General features: G+C 39.6%; 2 protein-coding genes across 6 annotated transcripts in view; both read right to left on the bottom strand.

The window, feature by feature from the left end:
• Positions 1 to 481: 481 nt before the first annotated feature.
• LOC141801355 (myelin basic protein-like) lies at positions 482 to 21,227 on the bottom strand. 5 transcript variants are annotated; one of them, XM_074684363.1, is made up of 7 exons: positions 20,974 to 21,227; positions 13,007 to 13,111; positions 12,819 to 12,845; positions 11,105 to 11,134; positions 8,346 to 8,408; positions 8,196 to 8,214; positions 482 to 2,009 (listed from the first exon to the last, which is right to left on the bottom strand). In XM_074684363.1, exons 1-6 carry the CDS (start codon positions 21,091 to 21,093, stop codon positions 8,212 to 8,214), a joined length of 348 nt encoding a protein of 115 aa, XP_074540464.1. In that variant the 5' UTR covers positions 21,094 to 21,227; the 3' UTR covers positions 482 to 2,009; positions 8,196 to 8,211. The 5 variants fall into 5 exon arrangements, with proteins under 5 accessions (XP_074540464.1, XP_074540463.1, XP_074540468.1 ...); XM_074684362.1 differs by lacking the exon at positions 8,196 to 8,214; XM_074684367.1 differs by lacking the exon at positions 11,105 to 11,134 and having other exon boundaries at positions 8,346 to 8,399.
• LOC141801354 (myelin basic protein-like) overlaps positions 21,226 to 24,416 on the bottom strand; it is a 59,243-nt gene continuing 56,052 nt past the window's right edge. Inside the window, exon 4 of the mRNA XM_074684361.1 lies at positions 21,226 to 21,524. Within this exon, the coding sequence (XP_074540462.1) occupies positions 21,226 to 21,524 (299 nt within the window). The remainder of the gene's footprint in view (positions 21,525 to 24,416) is intronic.

The raw sequence follows: 24,416 nt of genomic DNA, 5'->3' as shown, positions 1-24,416 counted from the left end.
TTCTCTCTGCTTCATGTTTGAAAATAACACTGTGATGGTAAACATTTCTCTCTGCTGAAAGGAGCTGAATAACGCTTTGTTACAAAACACAGCAGATCTGTGTCTGTGTGAAAAGCTGAGATATGAATTGAAAAGTTGTACATTGGATTTTTTTTTTTTGTGTGTGTGTGTGTGTGTGTGTCACAGCCTGCTCTGTGTTGTTGTTCAGTGTATGTAAATGCATGTCCTCTGTAAACACTCCAGGGAGAATACACACACTCCAGTCTGAATGGTGTCTCGTCTGAAGCCTCCCCAGCGGCCCTGAAAGCTGAGCATGAGTCCCGGTTATGAAACGAGGCACAGATTCCAGCTTCATGAAAGGAACTGTGTCAAATCCAAGTCTGTGTGACGATGTCCTGACCTGACCCACTGACATTAAATCTCCCCCACTCCACTTCTTCTGTACCACTCTGAACAAAACACACTCCAGAGGCTGGAAAAGTAGAGTTGGTTTTGTAATTTTTTTTTTTTTTATTCTCAGTTAAGTGGCTGGTCATGTTTTATTACACATACAATAATGAAGAGGATCTTTACATTCATCCACAGGATCCGTTCAGAACACAACACAGCACTCACAAAGGCTCGAGCACACAAACAGAAGGAGAGATGAAGGCTGGAGGTCACACACGCCTGCTTTTAACACAGTTGGAAGATGGATGTTGTGATCTGCACGATGTTTGTGCTGAACTTTTTCTTCTTCAACGTTTTTTTTTTTTCTTCTCAAAAAATTGCACAAAGTTAGTTTCAGAGCACCTTTTTGAAATTGTGTTTGTGTTTATTCCACAAGACGGGAATGCAGCGCGTTGTTTGGTAGCCAGGAGGAAAGGCACTTGTTGTTTAGCGCAGAGGGGGTTTTGTGAATTTTATATGGCTGCTGTGTAAGGTATAAACAAACCGGACAAAGAAGAGAGAGCTAGACTACACTAAAGCTAAGAGGAAGGTCTGAATCTGCTATAATGCAACACCAAATCTTGTTTCAGACACCGTCTGGGGGTTTTAAGAGTTGTGAAACAGTCCAATAAGATGTGTTTAGGTGGAGTTCATGGAGAGGAAAATAAGTGTGTCGTTATCTCATGGAGGGGGAAACATGGAGTGTTAGGAATGACTAATTTATCCTGTTTTCAGTCACATTTGCAGAAAAATTCTTTTAGAAATTTTTAAAAATTACATTTTTACCACAAAATCCACAGCCAGCCTCGGCTTTTAGGACTAAACACGGATCAACACAACATTCACGACAGGACGCTTAACTACAGCTACGACATGAGGGCTGAATGAAAACACACAGAATGGCTCTCTTAATAACGTGAAGTTTGTTAAATCAGAAACACAAGAGTATGTTTGGTTTGACAGACAAGGTTTTAAGGAAGACAAAGACAGAACGACGAGACAGAAAACCACTCCTCGTTAAAACAGAAACGACCCGGTCTGTTCGTCCAATCAGCAAGCGGCAATGACGGTCGAGTCAGTCGGACTCCCACCGGCCGGAACCATCAACTGCTCCGGGTCTGCTTCAGTTTCACCATCGCTTATGTTAGAAAAAAAACTTCAAAGACGTGCACAGAAACTCAAGCACATGTACGGAGAGCCATGGTGGGAGGGGGGTCATTCAGGCTGCACACGTGAGCGGCTTCAGGATCACTTTCAGCAAACAGTTCACACCGATCATGATAACTTGATAACTGCACAGACTCGGCACAAAGCATGCAGGGAGGGAGGGAGGGAGGGGGGCAACAGATTGTGTCGCTATCTACCAGCCAAAAAGAGGGTTGGGATGTACTGTGAGGGGTTTAATGTTAGGGTGTTAACAGAGACGGGAGGACAGGGAGGTTAGGGGGTGACAAGATTTCCTCCTTTTCTTCCTCGTATTCCCCACTTCAGTCCCGTGGTCTTGACCTTTGCCCTCGTGCTGTTGGTTGGGGGGTTGTGGTGGGACTTCAGCGTTTGGCTGGAGAAGCACTCCTGCTTCCCTGAATAACAGACGAGACAGAGATGATGAATATATGGATGTGAAGGTCCATCAGGGCCGATTCTGCATTAATGAACTGCTCTGCTGTTTCTGGAGTCTGGCCCAGTGGTCTTATCACTCTGGATGTGATGACGGGTTTAATCTCTGTCAAAAGATGTCTGAGGACTCCTCGTCAGCACAAGAAGCACATCGCTTTTCTCTATCAGTAATTCAAGGTAACGGCTCTTAAGAGTTTTCTTTTTCACCTTAGCTTCTGGCATTAGCCTCAATGAATTACTAGCAGTCCTATTTGTCAAATTGTGAGTCAAAAATGTGTTTAAGGCCTGCAAAGATGGATGTTTTCATCAGATGCTCCTTCATCAAAATAAAGACAAAGCATTAAATGTGGTAACTTTTTAGCATCTGAACTGTGACTCGTTCCATTAAACAATGAGGCCAGAGCTCAACATGATAAACGCAAAGGAGTTCATCAACATGAGAAATGTGCAGGTTAGCAGGTTTGTAGGCAGAACCTTGCCTGAAATGATGCTTAGCTAGAGCCTAAAAGAAATAAACAAATAAGCAAATAAGTAAATTACATGCCAAAAGCCCAACAAAAGAATAAAAATAAATAAAACCTAAGTGAGGCGACAACAAATGTAAAAGAGTTGAGCTAATAAAGAATTGAGTTAAAAGTGGAACTTTTTTTTGGCTTCAGGAGTCAACTTTGCCGTGCTAAAAATACATTAAATCTCCTGAGAGGAACTTTCAGTTTTAGCGCCCCCTGTGGACACAGAAAAAGCTTTTTTTGTCCTTGTACATCTTTTATTCATGTTTCTATACACAACGCCTCATCCTGCTTCCTCTTAAGGATGCTATGATGAGGATCTGTTTTAATTGCACTCCCTTGCCACCTTGTGGCCTGGAGTCTCATGCACACTGTCGTTAATTACTTTTAGTGTGGTGTGTGTTTGTTTTGGAATTAAATGGAGATTGAATTGAAACAAATTTCCTTTGTTCAAGACAACTTTTTACTGGATACGATGCGCTGAGGTAAGGTATTTATCAGTACAGTTACGTGCCGCTATGGTTTGAAACATGACATCAAGCAAATGTTTTAGCAGCTGGCTACATGTTAGCGACATCGTCAGCCCAGTGCTCCGATGTATCTGTAGGCTAACATGACAACAAGAAAACACTGTCCGTTTATATGTAGTTTACTGTCTATATTTAGCACAGCTGGCAGACCGGTGCTCTGAGACATGTCTGCAATGTGTAACATTAGTGAATCCTGGTTAGCCATGTACTGCCAGTCATCTACCAAGCAGAGCTAACTTAACCTCACTCTTCATTTTATTGATAGACTCTCAAGTTTAACCCCTGTGTTATAGAGTGATACAGCCCAAGCTAAAGGCTAATTTGCCTTTAGTTTGGGCTGTATCACTCTCCTGTTTAGCTTTCTTCTGCTCTTCTGTCCTTTTTCTGTCAGGCAGTTAGGTTCCTGTGTCCACCATCACTACAAAATTAATCACAGAAATTGTTTTTTGCAAAGAAAAACACAGATTTCTGTTTTTTTTTTTTTAATCTCTTCTCACTTGCTAAACTTCGTCAGCTAGCGTGCGTGGTGTTGTCATAGAGACCAAGAAGTGCTGTAAATCAATTGAGTCCTGCTCGACTCGATTGTGACGCTATGAAGTAGCAATTCAAAATAACCTGTAACCTGTAATATTGGCGTTGATAATCTCATTTTAAAGTTTGGATTACAATCAGGCATATATCTAGAAGGGAGACTTTTTAAACATAATTTTCTAACTCATCACAGCCTCTTTAATGTTGTAGTTCTTCATCCACCCCCTTTGAGTACAGGAACTTCTAGTATAAAGGAAATAACTGTGCAGGAGACCTGCAACCCCCTTCGATTGATAGGTTAATCCAAAACAGACATAAACAATCCAAATAATGGCCAAAAATACTTAATTTAGTTATTCAGTATAAAACTAAGTGTAGCTGTGTTGTGTGGCTAATAGTCACATCAGGGTCTTTTGATGACAGAGAAATGAGAAAAACTGATTGAAGCTTTTCTGTTTTCATGGTTTTAAATATAATTCAACCCATATTTCTGTTTATATTGTGACATTAATGGATGAAATATGGAAATATAAACAGTTTTGGATTTTGGAAGCTCTCTATCAGTGTTTCACAACCCTCACTTTGGAAACCACAGCACTACATGAGGCATGTCGGTGTTACATAACGCTCACTTGTCTGTTTTCACTGGAGAAACGTCAAATCAAACCAAGCTAGCAGCTTTCCACAGAGAGTGAAAAGATGAAAGCAAATATTGTCCTGGCTCCAAGACCAGATGACTTTTTTACACCACACCACAGCTTCTATCTATAATTTTTTATTAAAAGATAAAAAGATAAACTGGTGGAAAGGTGGACAGGAGCATGGTGATGCAAAGATGCTAAGGGTTTCTTTTTGTATGATTAACTACAGTTTTTTTTTTTTTTTTTTTTTAATTGTTTGTCATGAAAATCAGCATTAATTTTGTTTCTCTTGGCAGGGTTGTGACCCCGTACCATGCTCTTGATAAATTACAGGACATTATTTTACAGGCAGGAGTTTTTTTTTTCTTACATCTTCTTTTATATAAAATTTCTTGTTTAAAACAAACCATGTTTTAAACACAGAGAGAGAAAAAAATTCATTGGACAGCTGGATGGGAAATGTGTGTGAGTCTCATCTCCTGACCAAGGGTAATCACATGTCAGTCTCCAGATCCGTCAGATGTGTTTCTGTGATAGTTTGCGTTCATCAGAAACAGACCCTTTCTGTTTTCTGTTTGTTTTGTATCCCAAACTTTCAGATAAGACGTCCTGTGTTTATCACAAAGGCACATTATGGTGATTCTTCCAACGCTCTCTATTATTCAGATCAAAAAGAGACACGAGAAGAGGATTCTGACGACGTAGAGCTCACACAAAAGAAACAAATCTTTATGGATTGCTCGGGGAGATAATCCACACTGTCAGAAGTTTTTCCTCCTCCTCATTTAACGTCGCCAGGGACGGAGCTTTTGTTCTGAGTCATTCTTTTAAACCTTTCAGATGTTATTCATTATCTAGCATGAAAAAGGAGCTCTGAGATGTAACCCTGACAATGTTCACAGACACAAAGAGAAACATAAATGAAAAGCCAATACTAGTTGATTCTTATGCTAATTTGGAGCGTAAAGCTTCTATCAAGAGTGGTCGTGTGATGGCACAGAGTTAATTAGCTGGATCAGAGGGATGTAAAATGAGCGTCCTACAACTTCATCATCTCTGGAGCTGTTTACTCTGCTGTACTTAATTGACAACAATTCAGTCACCGCAGATGAGGATGCAGCTCTGGGGAAATTAGCATTTCTCTGCACAATCATTTAGAATTAAAGAAACGTATCTCGGGTACAGTGTGAGAGGCCAGCTAATTAAAACCTGACAGGCAAAAACCTGCGAAGCATTAAAAGCTGACACTCCTGTTCGTGGAGTCTGCAAACAAAATGCTGCGAAGCTGTTTCTGTCACAGAGTCGTGAATAAAGCAGCTGGAGCTGAAACGTTGGTTGACGGGGACGGGGGTTTGGATTTAAGGAGCAGGTTGGGATTTAAAAAAGGAGTAAGAAGCTAAAACTTGGAGTATGTGATTGACGTTTCATATTTCAAGGCTTCCTTCAGAGTGAAACAGGGTTCACTGCTCTGATCCACTATCAGCCAACTTTCTTCAGTGAAAGCCTCGCTTGTATTTTTAAATCTTACCCAAATCTAAACCATCCTAAAGTCAACACATTATTTCCCTTTCCTTTTCACTGATTAGTTTCTCTTGATGTCAAACTTTCCATTTGAACTCTGACCTATCAAACTTATAAACACGTCACATCTCTCTTTGGCCAACATTTGTGCATGATTTTAACTGAGAGGGAGGAAACAAGCACCAGTTGTTGCTTCATGATAAAGTGTGTTGTCTCATAAGTATAAGGTTGGTTTGATGCCCAGCTCTTGTTGTCTTCATGTTCGAGTGTCCTTGGATGAGACACTTGACCTGATGTGCTCCCAAAGGCAGGGTATTAGGTGGGGCCATGTGACTTCATATGCATACTCAAACTGGAGCTTTAAGCTTTAATAAATGTGTGTGATAACGCTAACACAACATCTACTGTTAAAGAGACTGAGCAGTCAGAAGAATTGAGAAAAGCTATGTAAGTGCAGAAACGTGAGTCCAGTTTGAGAAATGCCTCTGATTGCCATAGCATGGATAAAAAAATGGACGACAGAACAGCTCGCCACAAGCGAAGCCAAACTGTATAGAGTCCCTCTCATGAGTAGCTGCAGTACAGGTCATTAAACTGCCTCCACGTGATAACACATGGAACATGGGCTCGTTATAAGAGTACATGGCATACATTATTTATTTACTAATTTATTTATTTATCTATTTATTTGTTTTTTAATAAAAAAGAATAATTATTATCATAATCACTTACTATAATAGGGATTACTTATTTCCCAGTGATTTTCCCACAAACCATAAAAATTCCAACTTACTTTTTGGAACTGAAATATTTACTAACCCCTTCAACAAAATACACCAAAAGATATTGTGATGTCATTTTTTTTTTTTTTTTACAAGATTTTTGTATCACATTTCAAAAATTAGGTGGTTTTGGCAGCTTTTTCAGTAAAGTTTCTTGTAAACATGCATTCTTTCAATGCAGAATATACTTATCTAATAATATACTTATTTAATAAATAAATAAATACATAAAGAGTTACAGTTTAGATGTCATTCTAACTGAAGCTTCTTAAAAATTAGTAATGATTTTCCTGAATATATATTTATATATATATATATGTATGTGTGTGGATGATTTCATGAGGGCAGCTAATTTGAAAAGGGACAAAATACATCTTTAGCTCCCTGTAGTTATATGATGATCCTTGAGTGGGTAGAATACAATTTTCTTTTCTTTTTTTTTAATTTCCCACATTTTCAAAAATGTTTTTAAGGAAACTTTTTATTATTTTGATTAAATATAAGTCTTTGAAAATCATGTTGGAAATGTGACACGTTCAGCGGGGTTAATATGAGGTACAGCACCCTGATTGACAGCTGAACAGTGAGAGGAAACATAAAAAGCTCCAACACTTACTGACGTAAGAGGCATTAGACTTTATATAACTTAGACATGAATCTGTGACGCTGACCCTAAGGATGTTTGATGCTTTATTAGTCAGTAAAACTGATAATAAGTAAATAGATCTAAAGGGACAACGATACTTAGTCTTAGAGCATCTTGAAGCCTTTTTTGTTTTGTTTTGCTAACAGGTAGCTTACAGTGATTGGGTTTAAGCTTGAAATTGTTGATTGCAATAAAAGATGTCTAGAACTTACAAGGCTACTGTCACACCTGACTTTTGATCAGATGAATGAACACTCACAGCTCCTTCCATCAGTCTCACCATCATCTGACAAACATGCTAACGTTTCCTCACAATTAGGCGCTCTATTCAAGCAGCATGATCTCCACTCTCTGCCAGAGCTACCGCTGCCCTGCCCAGTGCAGCTCTCAATATTTCATCCTCATCCTCTCCACAGGATCCACCCGCAGGCTGTGATTACAGGGGACTGAAGGCATTATTTCATCACGCCTCGATTTCTGCATTTAAAGGTAATCAGTGAGGAGTGATGAGGTTTGGAGCCAAGACGCCTAACACAAACAACGTTCTGCTGCAGCTGCAGGTCAGTTTGGAGAAATACAGAATCAATGGGCGAGCAAAAGCTGCCCATGGTGTGATGTCATTCCAAACAGTTTTAAAGCTGCCTATAAAGTGATAACACAACATAAAAAATAAAGATGTGTCTTAAGTGATCAATAATATAGAATAAGAGTGTTAGGTTACATATTTGCAAAAGCATCCTTTCCCATCCTGCGAAGCCAGCACCGTATGTTAGCGATAGCCCCCATGGACCGGTCAGAACTGGATCCTTCATCTTTCACATGATTATATCGTGACTGGCATAAAGCATGTAGCATGAACGATGATCACCCTCTGATTACTCTGCAGCTGCTGCTGCTCTAGTAATGAGATTAAATGTCTTCAAAGCGCATCAAACTAATGTGGAGAGAGTTAACCGCAAGTTTCCCTCCAGCACATATCTGTTACTCACTCTGCTGCTGATATCATCACTGAGGCAGGAAAAAAAAGGCACAGGCAAGAGAGTTAATAGAGAAATATTCCACTTTCTGAGTGCCTTCACTTCCAGGAAAGAGAGGCTTCTGGGAGATAACTGGGAAAGTGTTTGAAAAGTAATTTTTACCATTTTGAAGATCCTAGTCAGGGTGCCTTCCCCTGCACCGGCCTTCTTTGACTTCTGGTCACCCTGCCAGAGGGAGGACAGAGACAGTGTGTTAAAGTGGAAAAAGTGCTGCAGGAAGAGACATGGTTGACCTTTTAAAAGAAAGCTCAGTGCCTTTTTTCAGTTCAGTCAAGGGAGTGTAAGGCTTTTAGAGAGTGAGGAGAGAGAAGAGAATAAAATTCATGAAACCTTCATTTCCGTATCGGCTCCAGCAATACCACTAAAAAACACAAAATATAGCAAAAACTAAATTCATATTTGATTTGGTTGAACTTCTGCTATTCTGATTTTGCATTTTAGATTTATTCCACTTCTGGCAATGCTTTCATCGGATTGTTTCATTTGTATTATGCATGAGAGAGCTTAAGAGTTTGATATTAAAAGTTTATGCTTGCTTAATTTAGCGAAAGTTTGTTGAAAGTGAAATAAAATAAAAAATAAATCTGACAGTGGTAAACTTTGTGAAGATATGCAACAGCACTTTTTTCCAGGCTTGCTTGGTGTCAGCTGTACAGCAAATACTAATCAGTTTCATAGAGCCTGCCTTCTCTTGTGTGTTATTGCCAGTCATTGAGCTGAGGTCTATCCCATCAGCAAAGTTTGTTTTACTTTGGAAAAAAAATAATGCTAACATAAATATTTGAAAATGTGTAAGTGGGAGAAAACTTTGGCAAAACTTAAAAAGAAAAAGGGGTTCAGTTGGAACAAGGGTGCCTTCAACCTACAGTCTGTCCAACAACCAGCAGGGGGAGACTCAAAAAAATTGCAACAAATGAGCTGATTCAAAACATCCGTGTCTGTTGCAGGAAGGAGTCATGAACAGTGAAAAAAAAGATGGATGACAAACATGTCATCAAAAGTGAAGCCAATGTACTTAGAGCCGAATTCAAATCTTTGATTTACATCATGTGTGTTACTTTAGGTGCTTTAATCATCCTGAATTTTTGTTTGACTCTGACCACAAGGTGGGAATACAAACACCTTGGTTCTTTAATTTTACTCCCTACTCCATCGACGTTTGCTCCAACAGCGCACTTTGTTAGCCCCAATTAAGGAGTATTTTGGCTACACTCTTGTACAGTGTGAAGCGCTTTAAGCATGCTGTTTGTCTGATTCACTTTGAGGGCTGCATAATTTAGGGAATTTTCAAAGTCAGAAATTTTCCACAGGAATTTTTCGGGAATATCTGTGAGGTTTATAACGAGGAACTTCAATAAAGCCAGGGTACATTTACTGTAGCATAAATATCTCTGCTATTTCTTGACCATATGGCAGCACTTTGCTGACTGCAGGGCTAAAGAGGCCATTCTCCCTACATGCACTGTGCATGTAAGTTTTGATAAAACAGTTCAGAATATTTCCAGATTCTTCAATCCTTACTTCCTGTGGAAAGTTTCAGGAAATTTACAGGATTTTTTCTCTTGCAATCTTTTTCACTTTCACTGAGAGAGAGAGTATCTAAAATCAAACCTGTTCTTTAAAGAGGGGGTATTGTGCTTTTTTCTAGGCTTCATTTTGTGCTGTGCCGTGTTACTATGCCCCCTTGTGGTAGTGGGCATGTAAGCCAGATGCTAACAGCTGCATCAGTTAGATAATGGCGTGATGCCATAGCAGCGCGATACAGTGTCAACAACGAGACACAGTAAACAACGAGCAATGATGGAAGACATCACGGGGTAAGTGACGGTTCTTTCGACCAATCAACGGACTGCATTGATGTAGCTCCACCTTTGGGATAGTATCTGTTTAGTCTGGCACCCCTACTGAAGGGTCCCAAAAAGTGGGACAACTTGCCTCGATTATTTAGGGATCCGTCCCAGGATTAGTCATTGGAAACGCCATAAAATGCATGCTGTGCCGAGAAAGACCGAACTAAGCAGCTTGGTGGAATTGGGTCTCAATACTCCCTTAACTGGCCAGACCTCTAGAGACCTGTCAGTGAAAGAGCTATGTGAAGAGCTTGATGTTTGAGGCCCGCACACCTCCAACCTGTCATCAATCAGTTATAAAATTTTTATATGATGAACTCATCTATCAGAACGTCTCATGAAGATCTTGTCTATTTTTTTTTTCTTGAAGACCATTCTGAGCAGTTATATTAAGGGATTTAAATGTTCCTCTCATGCTCTCTCAAAAATAGTCCAAGAGTGTGTAAAACTGCCTCACCCTGATCATTTTCTGACAGTCCCTAGAGAAGGATCTGACTTTCCTTAACCTCAAATACTCCTCTGCTTCTCAGTGATTCAGAACAAGCAAAGACACACTTGTATTCATAAAACCACAACCACACACACACAGATGCACACACAGGCATGAGACCTTAAATAAGAGCTGATAATGCTGCTAAATGAAGCAGAAGGCAGACGCACTTCATTCAGCCTCAGAGGAATTTTTGAAATGAAACAGTGATAATGAAGAGCAGAATAATGCCTGCGTTATCATGAATATACAATACATGAACATGATAGGGGTAAGTCCCGCTGCACAGATACAGAATGGGAATGGAGTTTTTGAAAATGGATACAGCTCAGAGGGAAATGAGGGCGTTATCACTGATGTATGGACAGATTACGATGGCTAAAGTGCTTGATGGAGACTAAATGGACACAGAGCCACAGGCGTCACGCTCGGATGCTGTTTGAGCAGATGACCTCACTTGTCCTCTCGGTTTAATTAGGCATGAAACCTGTTTCTGTGCAGTTTTCTTTTAAAGCACCTACCAGGCCTATCTTGGCTGCTAGGCCCCTCCACTGGACGTGCAGAGAGACAAGAGAAAAGGACAAGAGATACAAAGGAGAGGGGACAAATAGAAATGTGTCTTACTCAGCGCAAAGGCAGGATGGGAAGGAGAAGAAGGAGGCAGGTAGGAGGGTCCATCCAGGGGGGAAAGGTCACAGGGTCACAGGGGGAGCAGGAACAGAAGAGGAGCAGAGGGGGAGGAAGATATGAGGGAAAGAGGAGAGGAGCAAGGAAGATGCCCGCAATGAGAAAAGTCAGAAAAAAAAAACAAAGACACAGCATACAAGAAGCGATCAAATACAGCATAAACTATCAAATGTTCTCAGTGTATCACAGTCAGGCGTGCTGTGTGGAGAGGGGCTGCACTGGCATCACTTCACCACCAGGACATGTGGTGAAAGCAATCTGAAACATGGCTGCCTTCCAAAACCAAAAGCAAAACAGACAGATGTCTGCTTGCATTAAGGACACTGAGGCTTGGCATAGATCTCTTCAATTTACAGAGGACACAGAGAGGTCTGTGGACACTGGGTCAGATTATGTTCATCATTAACTGAACGCAGACTCTGCAGACGTCAGGCGTTCAGTGCGTGCTGCTGTAACTGAACTGCTATTTTTCATGGTTTTATTGGGCTGACATTATTCTTTCACATGCCTCTAAAAACAAATTCACCTTCGCTAAAGATCTAGGTTAGCATGGTGACAGTGAGATTATAAGACGTCCAGCTTCATAAAGCTGAAAGCTGAACATATTTCTCCTTGAATGTTATTTTTTAGTCTAGGTCTCAGGTCTTCAATCAAACGTCTTTTGTTTTTGCAATATTCAGCTGATATAATAATAGTAAACATGACCTCAGTGGCCTACTGTGGCTTCAAATGCTCTTCATTGTTCCTGTTTATCAAAACTGGAAAATTGAGATAACTAAAGAAAATAAAGAAACACTATTTACAACCCATTTGTTTAAATGCTAACGGTCAACTTCTGAATATTTAGCCACTGCTTTCCACTTTTAATGTGATTATAACTAAAGTTGTCTCCATAAGTTTTTTTTAAATCAATTTTTTCAAAGTTAATTGCTAAAATGCTTAAAAATTGTTTATTTTAAGATTTATAACTCTAATAAAAATAACAATATATATAATGGGATTTTTTGTTCTTTTATTTATTTATTCATTTATTTATTTATTTATTTATTCTTTTATTTTATTTTTTTGGTCATTGTTAGTTTTTTTGTACTATTTATTTATGTATTAATTAATTAATCAATTAATTAATCTATTTTATTTATATATTTATTTTATCAATTAACTTAATTTATTTATTAAATTCAAACTTTGATGCTTTTATCCAGAGGTTCAATGCAGTCAAAAATAACTCCTTGAGTTTTGAATGTGCCAACTTATTATGATAAACATCATTTCAGATTGCTGTTATTTTTAATATATTAACTGTTTATACAGTACATTTATTTCCACAGAATTTAAAGAAACACCTTCCTATTAAAACAGAAATGCTGTCATAAAGAGAGTGATTTATTGTACATTTTTATCCTCTATTTTTGTGTTATACAGTACATGTGCACTTTTGTGTGTGTGTGTGTGTGTGTGTGTGTGTGTGTGTGTGTGTGTGTGTGTGTGTGTGTGTGTGTGTGTGTGTCTAACTACCAAGTGAACAAGTACACAAAGCAAACTCACCCTAGACTTTGGAGGGGCGGGGGACACCTGAAGAGGAGTTAGCCACAGGAAGTAAAGAGATTTGACAGAGTTATTTAGAGAGACAACAGATTAAAGAGGAAAGAGACGAATAATGGAGGAAAAAAATGTGGACAGTACTGACTCCCACAGTGAGTCCTAAAAAGACACTCTGTTTCCTATTTACTCACGATCGTGCGGAAGAAGTGGACCACAGCGTTCTCCTGGCCCTTCTTACGTGGGGAAGTGGCGGAGGCTTTCTGAGGGGCTGGTGAAAGAGCACCTCTGAAAGATCCCTGAGAGGGAAAGAAAAAACACATCTGATCGTTTGATGAATGGATACTGAAGTCCAAAACTAGCAAAACCTAATCTTTAATTCTTAAGAGTGAGATTTTAAAAACAGTTAAACTGGGATTCGTCACAGAGATCTTGAATAATGAATGCCTGCTTAGCAGATTATCTGTCAAGGTGTAATCCTCTTATTACTGCCATAAAAACTGCTCAGTTTTTCTGACACTACAAAAACTACACAGATGAATACTTAGAGCAGTGCACAAATATCTTATTTCTGGTCCCAATAGGGATGAAAAGGAAGATCTGCATTATAAATAATTCTCTTTATTGCGATAACTTTCTTGCACATGTCAAAGTACTTACCTGAAACTTAAATTGATTTGATTGTCAGTTGAATCTAAATGCATCTGTTCAACAAACTACTTGCTTACATGTGCTGCATTATTGGTGAGGCTCAGTCATTTTGGAGAAAGTTGGCAAAACTTTTACTTTTCAGTGCCTGTTTCATAATCTTTGTGATCAAAAGCGGATTCTTTGTATCATTTCTTCTGTATTTCTGTGCCGCTGAGACAAAACATTAATTCAGTCAGCATGATTAACATCAGCCTCACTTTGCCATCAGATCCCACCTCATTAACCTCATTTACCAAAACTCTTTGTCCACGACTCACTGAAACAAATAAAACCCGATCAAACTGGCCGGCAAAGACGTCACTGTCTTCTTGCATAAGGCTCAGTCTGAACAAAGAGGGCTAATTATCATCCCAAAGTCAAAAATCGATTCCGCTGAGATCTGCAACATCAGACTTTTACAAAGGCTGTGTCAAAAGGAGAGCTGGCTTTGGGTCTGAATTTATTAATTTATGATTAAAAAATTCTGCTGTTAGAGAAACAAATATTAAAAAAAAAGTGAAAACTGAGTGATGTAATTCTACAAAAATCATCAATAACCTGTAGCCAACATGAGAGACTCATTTCCTCCCACGTGGTTTGTTCAGCCTTTCCAGTGAATGTCATCGCATTCAAGTCTTTTTTGTGACCCCATTCATTTAGCAGGAAATGTTAGGTCTGTTTATACCTGTGTGAGAGTGTGTGTACGTGTGTGTGTAGGGGGGGTGTTGAGGGTGCTGGGTGGGCGGGCTGTTGATGATTCACATCCATTATCTCACATCAAAGAAGCTTAGGGCAACAGAGATGAGGGAAAGTCTCACTGCCAACACCTTTCACACAGTTTTGTGTAACATAATGTGTCATCTTTTACGTTGTTATGTGATTTTTTTTCTTATTGAACAAACAAAAACAAGGTAAAGGAAACACATAGATTAAAAATGAAAGAAAGCTTACCACACAAATGACCTACATATGTCTCTTTGATCCATTCAAAAGGATTTCTGTCCATGTCTCTGAACCAGAGGACGTATTGTGTTTACAGAGTGTGTGAAAATGATTCTTGAATAGGAGTAAATATGTCCTCTGTGGGTGTTACACCTGTGTAGGTCTTCCTTTAATGATGTCCTCATGCATAGGTGTGAGCCCCTGTGAGTCCCTGTGTGTCTGTTTCTCCCACAGTGTACATGATGAGGAGTAAGAGCAGAGATAAAATGAGGGAAAGGTAAGAAATGGGGCACCAGTGGCTACCATCGAGCCTTTGTGTGGAGCACAGGAGGGAAGAAAAGGACGAGATGGGAGATGAGATCAAATAATGCACAATGAATTCTGCTGGTGCATTCGCTGGCCCCTTTGATGTGAGTGGGTCCCTCCTCCACTCATCTCCTCTCCTTCTTTAAAAACAGCTCTTTATGTCTTATTTTTAACATGTGAAAAAGATGCTAAATTTAAATAATGACAATATATAAATTCAGCAGCAGAGGCTTTTGAATGTGGGGTGGTTACTGCTCAAATGTAAGGGAGGGATATGATTAAATGAAAATGAGGGCTCCACTTCTTCCGACACACTAACGAAGGAAAGCTCCAGAACATAGGGACTGACTCAGACATGGTCTGTCATGTCTGAGCTGTTAGAAGAAAAAAAGAAAAAAAAGTGTTGCCCTGGAATCAAAAAACAGTTTCTTTGAGGATTCATCTCTTTGCATTTTTCTTTAACTTCTACTCCAGTAGTGTCACCAGGATGATGACAGTTCATCCAGCTCAGTGACACCTCAAAAAAGATTGATCTTTTCAAGTTAATGCCTAGCCTTTCAACTCGTTATGAATCCAAGTTTTTCTTTTTTCTGTTATGAATTAATTGAAGTCCATTCATGTGGTGATGTCAGTTGAAATTTTTAAGACCCAAACCTTTGTAGTTTTATTTTGTGACACACAGTAAAGGGGTCGCAGGATGGATACAAATATCAGCTGAATGCTCAGTGCTAACCTTATGGCAAACTGTGTCATGAGCCTTGTGCAGTAAATGACTTTAAAAAAAAAAGAAGAAAAAAAAAATAAAACAGGTTATGTTACGTCAAATATTTGGGACTACTGCAACTTTTTTGTAGGCTGGAGCTCAATAAATGCTAATGCTAGCATCAATCCATGAGTCCAACTGTGGTGCTAAATTGCTGATGTATGGCAGAAAACTAGTTTGAAACCTAAAATGACATTTTGTTTGCAGATATCTGGTCAGGAACATCCTGAATTGGTATTTTCACTTTATGGATTATATGTAACATGGGAGCACACTGGTTCATGAAGCAGAGGTTTGCGGCCTATCTACAGCAGTCAGGGTTATTGAAATGCTAACTTGGTTTAACTTTCGGTAACCTAGCAGTAAAGAGTGAGTGAAGTCAAGCCCCTGATAATGCAAAGTTCATAACGTTCAATCTTCCAACCTATTGTTTAAAAATTAAACTGTGTGCATAGGTAGAGAAATAAGCGGTAAAGAAAATCTGTGTTCTCTATTGTAAACATGTTGTTGTAAAGATCATTCTTTTGGAGGTTGTTGTTAAGTTAGTGCTAGTGAAAACTCAGGGTTGTTTTCAAAGCTGACAGTAGCATTACTTTGCTCTCAAAGATTTTTACTGGAAAAAGGTAAAATGGCTTGTATCACTGGGTTCTTCCTTTTCAGCTGGCCCAGTTGTTGAGATTTTTAAGACTGAACAAGTGTTAGCACACAAGCCGGACAGCACACTATCACATGCGTCCAACCTGCTGTAAATGGGATAAACCAGCTGTTTCACATCTGAAGTCTCTGCGCTGGGCTAAGCTAACCAGCTCCAGACTCGGGATAATTAAATGTTCCTGCTCTAAGTGATTTAAAAACCCCTGGTTTGCACTTTTGTTAACTGACACCAAAGCTGCTGTATAACATGTTATTTGGTTGCAACTTCATAAAGAAAAGCAACTTAAATATAAGTTTAAAAAAATAAAGAATAAATAAAACCCCTTTGTTCTCTTCTTGTTGCCACACTGATAGAACCCTTGTCCTATTTGTTTATTTTGTGACAGCTGGACAGCTCTCAGATTCCCCCACATTTCAGGCCTTTTTTCTGTCAAAGTTGGGCTGGTTGATAGAAATTAAATCATAGACCTTTAGGACTCAGGCTGTTAATCATTGAGCTCAGGTTGATAATCCCAACTGCTAACTGAGGTCAGAGGTCAGAGACAGCATCTGCTTCATGGTGTGTGTTGTTTAATCATTAATCTTAAGAGAGAAAGACTTTCAGGTTTGTAAATGTCCATTTTCATCTTTGATGATCTGCCCTTCATCATTAAGAATCCAAAGACGATTAATCTGAATGAACAGTCTGTGAACTGGCTTCACAGTGAACAACTGGACACACTTACATTTGACTGAACTGGTCTATGAGTAAATATGAGCTGCCCATCTTCCGGAAAGTGTTTTTGTATTAATGGTCTTTCAACTTTTAAAAAGTGCTTTTTGGTGGAGAAACAGTATAATAGCACACTTTTCTCCTCAGTCAGGTCTTGTTTCTCCAGAATTAATAAAATTCATTAAAAAGGAGGCTTCCTGAGCTTTTATCAGTGCAGTCAGATTTGACTAATGGGGAAAATAATCTTAATCAAGAGGAATTAGAGTTAAGCAGGTTTTTCTTTGCAATGATTTTGCAATTTTCTAATTTGGCTCCTGTTGATTTTTTTGGTTTTATTTTGCCTGATAAATGATCCTGGAACTATACTTTCTTTTTCTTTTAAATAATCAGTTAAATTATTGTTTTTTTTCTGAAAGTCTTTTTAATCTTTATTTCTATTTTTTCATTATGATCACACACCCTGCCTTTCAAATTTTTTTTCCTACATTTCCAAATGTTTGATTGGGTTTTCATATCTTGATCCAAAGAACAAAACGCTTCAGTGATGTTTGCACTCCACGCACAGAGGTTTCTCATTTCATGTGTGACTGATAAAACAAACCTGCCGTTGGTTTTTCTGTATCACTCGTTTGCAGCTTGTATTTAAATGAACACTGTCTTCCTAAAATCCTCCACAGTGTTTGTTTTTGTGCAGTCATTTTCTGTGGCAGGCTTCTTGGCTTGAGTTTGTTTCTTGGATTGTCTCACCAAGAAATGAATAAAACACACACACACACAAACACACACACTGTCAGACTGTAAGAGAGAATCTAAAATGAGCCAGGACACGCTGGACCCCTGAGCCTGTTTCCGATCTTTCTGCTGGAGATGTAATCCTGATCAACATGCTGCTGCTCATGCAAATGCAGAATCATTAAAACACACTCTGAATGACTCAAACGTGGTGATACTTCTCTCAGATCACAGTGTGATTTAATAAACTTTGGTTCATGCTCGCATGTCTCCAGGCAACAAGAACAATCCCTGCCCTTTCAGCAAATAAGAGCCAGAAATTGAAAGGTGTTTTGTTTTTCTGCTCTGAGCTCACTAAAAAGTTATCCGTCCTGTCTGTGCTCAGATGGAAGATTAAAAGCAGCTCTTTCTTTGAAACCTTCTCTGACATCTCTTTGTTTGCAGGTGATTAAACTGGAATATTTTCCATTTGTCCTTGAGTGAATAATCTCAAAAGCTGCAGTCAGACCACAGTGCATCAATGTGAAAGTCTTCATGGGTTGCTTCTCTCTCAGAGATAACTGCAGAAGTGATGACTTAAACAGGATTGCTGTTAGCAGAGCAGTTAATGAACATTTTCACAAAACCAAAACAGACATCAATAAACATGGATTAGAAAACAAAACAAAGAGAGCGCCAAGGGTTTTGTTAAAGAGTTTTAATCGAGCAATAATCCAAAAAAGGTTCAAACAGGATCAGGTTAGGAACAGGTCAGCGGTCACAACAGTTCAGAGCAGATACAAACGGTTACAGGAGCCCACTGCAGAGCTGAAGGCGTTACAAAACAGGGATCAGAACCGATGCACTGCCGGTTCATCCAAGACACCAGGGTTAGAGTACAGTACCGGAGAGGAGGAGTTCTGACTGTGAGCTGTTCTGCTTAAGCCTGATCGTACATATTAAGCTCTGCTTTTTGCCATTCAACAAATTAAAATGCAAACAAAAGATCACAAATATTCTTCCTGAAAGAGTCTTCTTTTCTGCTTGGTTAGCTGAGGTTCATGCAGGCCTAGCTTTCTCTTCCTGTTAGCACATCGTTAGCTCTATCAGGTGAATTTCATCAAGTTCCTGCTGTTGTTTCATGTCCTGAGGTTGGAGTTTGGCATTTTTTTATTTATTTTTTTGGCGTCATTTCACAACTTATAAAATATCTCTCACATCTCCCAACAGTTCCTGAAAGCAGAAGCTCAGGCTTTTCTTGAAAATCTGGTACATAAAATAGGAAAAGGATAAAAGACAAAAGCATGAAGGATGACCTGCCAAGCATCTAAAACGGACTCAAATAAGCATGCATTTTCAAGATGCAACAGAAACACTGACACTAATACTGCAGCCTCAACTTTAAAGTATGGGTTAAAGTCGTCTGTGGAGAATCTGTGCACACAGACTGACAGGCAGAAGAGTTTAGAGCTAAAAACGGTCTATCTTCATGTTGAGTTTTCATTGCAAAAATACGTGTTTGCAGCAGAGAAGTAGGTGCAGGCTGTTTTTTTTCTAGCTAGAGGCAACAGAGGTGGGGCAAACCTGTCATTCACTCAACATGTGAACACTCTTCGTTTAAAGGCAAACCCTCGGTGAGTATACATAAATATATATATTCTTACATCTTTGAGTAAACTTCTCATCAGTATGGAGAGGATTTAATTAAATGACACAAAGGGAAAGAAAATGACAGAGAATACTCCAGACACACAAACCTCATGTTGAATGAAAGCGTCACGATTTGTTCGGATGATACTTTTCCCTGAACATTTTCCAGAAGCAAAACAAAACCTGATCAGCAGAAGAGGCTGATGCAGGAAATGCAAAGTGTACAATTTTATAAAATCTTCTTAAGCTGATTTTTGTTACAGTAAGGCGTGGGAGGTAAATGCATATATTCATGCTGTTGACTGATCTCTTTCTAGTCAATCGCCTCTTAAAGCGCTGCGATCAGCATTCAGCAGGGTCAGGCAGTAAGCTTTTAATATAAAGAGTTATTTACGTCCACAGGATTTGTTTTGTAGCTTTGCAGCTCTTATTTTAAACTACAAAAACTACTAAAGCCACAGTTTGACACAGCTGTGATAGTGGAAACTAAAGAGTTAAACTGTTCAATCTGTAAAGCACCTAAACAAGCTTTGGGCTTCAGCTTTAGTGTTGTCAGGATGACCAGAATCAAACTCTTTTTCATCGCACTCTGAACTCAATGTTGAACTTTATGATGCAGAAGTTTGTCACCACCTCCAGAGGGCGTCACTGAGCGTATGGCCCATTGACTGGAAATGGGTGGAACCAGCAGCTCTACAGTCTGGTTCAGCACATCATGTCACATCAGATGGACAAACTGGTACCAGGAGAACAAATGGAAATAACACTAATACAGATGTTTTGTGACACAGTTGTCTTGATCAGCCGGGTATTTATTTCAGCTCATGATTAAATCGTGGTATCTTGACAACACTGCAGAGCAAAGCAGGCTGAAACGTCTCATAATCTGCCGTCTGGATAAGAAAAGACTGTTCCTACTCCGCAGACGTCTGTGTATGTTCCCAAACAGGGATGATTAAATGCTCCTGCTCTAAGATAAATAACTCTATTAAGATAGAAATCTTTAATCTCTTTGATCATTTTAGCATAATGTAATCAGTAACTCTGAAAGTGATTTGGCTTCATCGTGCAAACGCTTTCAGAGTACCTCCCTGCTGCTGACTTCTCAGAGATGCTTAAAACCACTCAAGGCTGAGCGATCTGGGAGAGAAGCTCCACTCTGTCTTTTCAGAGGACCTAATGTCTCCATAAAATTTCTAATAACACACAAGTGTTTCAGTTAAATGATATCAGCAACGCTCACATTTTCAGCATCGTATTTAAGGGAATACAAGAACTGACACACAACCGCTCTCATCTCAACAACAAAAAGCATTTCCACCACATCACATCTACAACAGATGTGTTAAAGTGAACTGAAGAGACAAATGCTTCTAATGTCAGTACCATTAAAATAAGAACAACATGGATATTTATCTGTAAATGACTCAAAATCACAGCCTCCTTGAAATCAAACATGAAGAATAAAACACACCCCACCCAAAGCCATCATCCAGTGACAACTCACAGCTTCTCAGCCAGTTAGTGGGAATCACAGGACAATGTCAGACTTCGGTTCACCGTTAAAAAAAACATTAAAACCAACACAAATTCATATGACGAGTATATAGCACATTTTTTTTACAGGATCAGTTAAAGAATCAGAAGTAAAAAGTGGTTCTGGGAGTGAATCAGCAGAATGAACTGAGATACATGACAAGGACTGAGCTTTCACTCCTTCCCTGCTTCCTCACCTTGCTCTTCCTCTTCTTGTCCCCTCCAAAGAACTTTCCAATCTGATCCAGGACGCTGGGGTTCTTCTTCCTCCTGCCCAGCCCGAAGGCGGCCTGTGCAGAGCTGCTTGCGGATGCCATGGTGGTAGTAGTGGTTGGTAGTATTCTGTATTTGTCAAACGTGGGGTTCTTGTCTCTCTCGTGAATGAGAGGATGAAAGACAGAGGAGGGAAAAGAGAAAAGAAAGGGAGGGAGGAACAAAAAAAAGCTAGCCTATTCTAGGTCCTGTTCGGGGCTCTCCGACCCGCACTCTGAAGCCGCTCCGCTGTGCTCCTGGATGGTCTGCAACTCGTCCGATTCGGAGGGTCGGTCTTTGAAGGTGTTGTCCTCTCGGCCCGGGGCATCTCGGGAGAAGAGGCGGACCAGGTGGGGGCGTGGCGTGGCGGCGTCAGGGTCAGCTGTGCTGGCGTTGTTCCAAGGCTGGTGGGGGCCCTCAGCGCCCGTGGAGTCAGTCACCGCCGGCTTCTCCGAGACGCAGCCATTGTTCTGGTTCGCATCTGCCTCACCCAGGCCTGCGCAGAAACAACAAGGGTCATCTATGGGCTCGGGCCTGCATGGCACACAACAAACCGCAGCAGCACAAAGAGCTCTGTTCATGGAGCAGTGCCCTTCCTGCTGCAGCGGACACCAGAGGAGCTCACATTCCTCATGTTAACTTCAGCTAACCTTACCTGGATTAAAGAGGAGGGTGGGAAAGTGACATTCAAGAGATGTGCACCTGAAAAAGTGTTCAATATTCACCTTCTGATGCCTGGAGTTCAGAGTCAAAACAGTGCTGTGCAGCTGTGTTCACAGTTCCCACTCTGATATGAATGCATCAGACTGATTCATTTTGGGTTCAAACAACTTTACCCTTGAAGATCTTTTATAAATGACACAAAATACAAACTCCTGCTTCATTGCTGTGAACTTTTAATAGAGACAGATGGAAATACAGCTGCTCCTCTAACATCCACTTTGACAGCTATCCATTAAGCTAGCCCGCTCCCACTGCAGAGGACATCCAGTGCATTCCTGCCTCCAAAACAATATACACACTGTACTAACAGAAATGGTGTAGCCCTACAGCAGAGAATCCGCATGCTAATATTGTCTGAAACAGAGGCCTGTTGTCAGAGCTGCATAGTTATTACAGAGGAACAAAGGGCCCAGTGTCACTAAAATAACTCCTATAAGTATGGATTTTCAACCCAATGCACGGCGACACTTATCTGATTTGGGGCCTGAGAGCAACCAGGCTGCTTTCTCCGGGCGCAGAGCGATGCTACTTCTATACTCCATGCTGAGAGGAAGTGCACATTACAACATGAGATGGAATAACTCATCAAAAATAAAGTGCTCTTTAGCCTGATTGCTTTCTGTAGATGTGCTGCCCTTAGATCAAATATGAAAGCAAAGAAAAGACTAGATCCAAAAATGTCCACAAATACAGGCTCAAGTTTGTTCTCTATGGAGAAAGACCTGAGGAGGCTACAGTGAGCAGACAACACTGATCTAAATGTAAAGCTGAACTACATGCATGATGATGATGATGATGGTGGTGGTAGTATGACTCCACCTGATCAGCATCAACCCACCAGCACTAGCATTTCTGATTAGCTGTTAAATTTGCAAACAGGAAAACTCTCGCACTGAGAGTCATCATTATGTAGAGACAATACTGTAGTCAGATATCCCTAAATCAGTGCTCATTATTTGCTTATTTTATTTTCAATGTAACACATTTGAGGAGTCCCAAAAATATTTATTTTCTGCAAAATTGTGTTAAACCCCTTGATGCCTGTTGTTACAAATTTGTGACATACCCTGTCAGGTCTTGATGCAGCTGAAATGACCTTTGTATCTCATTATTACCCATTGGTTCATATTTTACACAAACCAAAGATCATATCAAATCCACTATGCCACAATATATTGGTCAGGGGATGAACTTCTCATGTTTATATACATGATATATAGCTTAATTGTAACTATTGTGTGAACTATACTCAAATTTGCAATCTCCACTTAATTTCACAACTGTAAGAATGCAAAACCATATAAAAATAATCTATTTTTATAATTGTTAATTAATTCAGACAGTAAGGGGTCAAACCAGGAGTGGCCAAGCTGCAGCTCGGGAGCCGCATGTGCCTTTCAGTGTGCAGCTCTTCGATCTATTCATAAAAACAATATTTATATGTATATTGTTATGAGTAGTGGTGTGCTGATCAATCTTAAATATTGATACATTGATGCCAACGTGGGGGTCAGTATTGATCAATACTTGGGTGACGAGACTGATACTCAAGTTTCAGTTTCTCTTCTCTATATGTTCTCCACTCAATCACTCATGTGCTCATAGATAGATAGATAGATAGATAGATAGATAGATAGATAGATAGATAGATAGATAGATAGATAGATAGATAGATAGATAGATAGATAGATAGATACAGACAGACAGACAGACAGACAGACAGACAGACAGACAGACAGATAGACAGATAGATAGATAGATAGATAGATAGATAGATAGATAGATCGATAGAAAGATAGATAGATAGATAGATAGATAGATAGATAGATAGATAGATAGATAGATAGATAGATAGATAGATAAAGATAGAACTTAGTGCAGTAAAAACAGAAATTTGTTTTTCACACGGCTTCAAGTAGGAATTTAAACACACTTACAAACAGTAAATCTCGCTTTGAAAATTGGAAGTGTATTGATTTTTACCTAATGACATTTCGTTTATGTGTGACAGGAAGTGCATTTGTCAGACCACGTGTGGGATGTGGCTCTTTGTTGTACCACTGTAATTTTTGTGGCTCTTGGTCTCGGACTGGTTGGCTACCCCTGAGTTAAACTCTGGCTTAAGTGGATAAGGCATGAAAAAGAGTGAAGATGTATTTATTTTTGGACAGAAATGTGGATTCACTGAATTAAATTACAAATCTGAGAAACTTTTTTGTTTTGTTTTAGAAAAACACCACCATCACTTTTGCGTGGTCTAAGAAAATCTCAGTCAACCACAGCTTCTGCAGACCAACATCACACATTCTGTGAGGTACCATGCTAAGGTGCCATGTCTCAGAGGGTCAGACTGTGTGACTCAAGTCATGTGTCTTCTTTCAGATTTACATTGCATTATTATATCAAGGAGGTTTGACTGTTTTCACAACTAAGATTTCTTTTTTTTTTTTGATCAATTAAAGGTTTGTTTTTTATTTTTTTTTAGGGCTTTTATGCCTTCAATCAGTTGGTAGAGAGGACAGTGGATAGTGGAGGAAACAGGGCGAGAGTGGGGAGTGACATGCAGGGAAGAGGCCACAGGCTGGATTCAAACCCAGGCCACCTGCATGAGGGCGGATCTGATGGAGCACAACCTAAACCACTAGGCCATCTGCGCTCCTCAAAG

The sequence above is a fragment of the Halichoeres trimaculatus genome, unplaced genomic scaffold (assembly GCF_033239565.1).
Source record: "Halichoeres trimaculatus isolate MK-OKI-2021-1 unplaced genomic scaffold, fHalTri1.1 fHalTri1_scaffold_12, whole genome shotgun sequence".
Classification (NCBI taxonomy): Eukaryota; Metazoa; Chordata; class Actinopteri; order Labriformes; family Labridae; genus Halichoeres; species Halichoeres trimaculatus.
This window is presented reverse-complemented; position numbering and strand designations above follow the sequence as displayed.

Excerpts from the sequence above, each read along its gene's own strand:
- LOC141801355 (XM_074684362.1), bottom strand. The coding sequence starts at position 21,093 with ATGGCATCCGCAAGCAGCTCTGCACAGGCCGCCTTCGGGCTGGGCAGG. Across the intron at positions 11,135-12,818 it reads CCGCCCCTCCAAAGTCTAGG|TGGAGGGGCCTAGCAGCCAA; the intron begins GTGAGTTTGCTT and ends CTGCACGTCCAG. Across the intron at positions 2,010-8,345 it reads TGACTAGGATCTTCAAAATG|GGAAGCAGGAGTGCTTCTCC; the intron begins GTAAAAATTACT and ends TCTGTTATTCAG.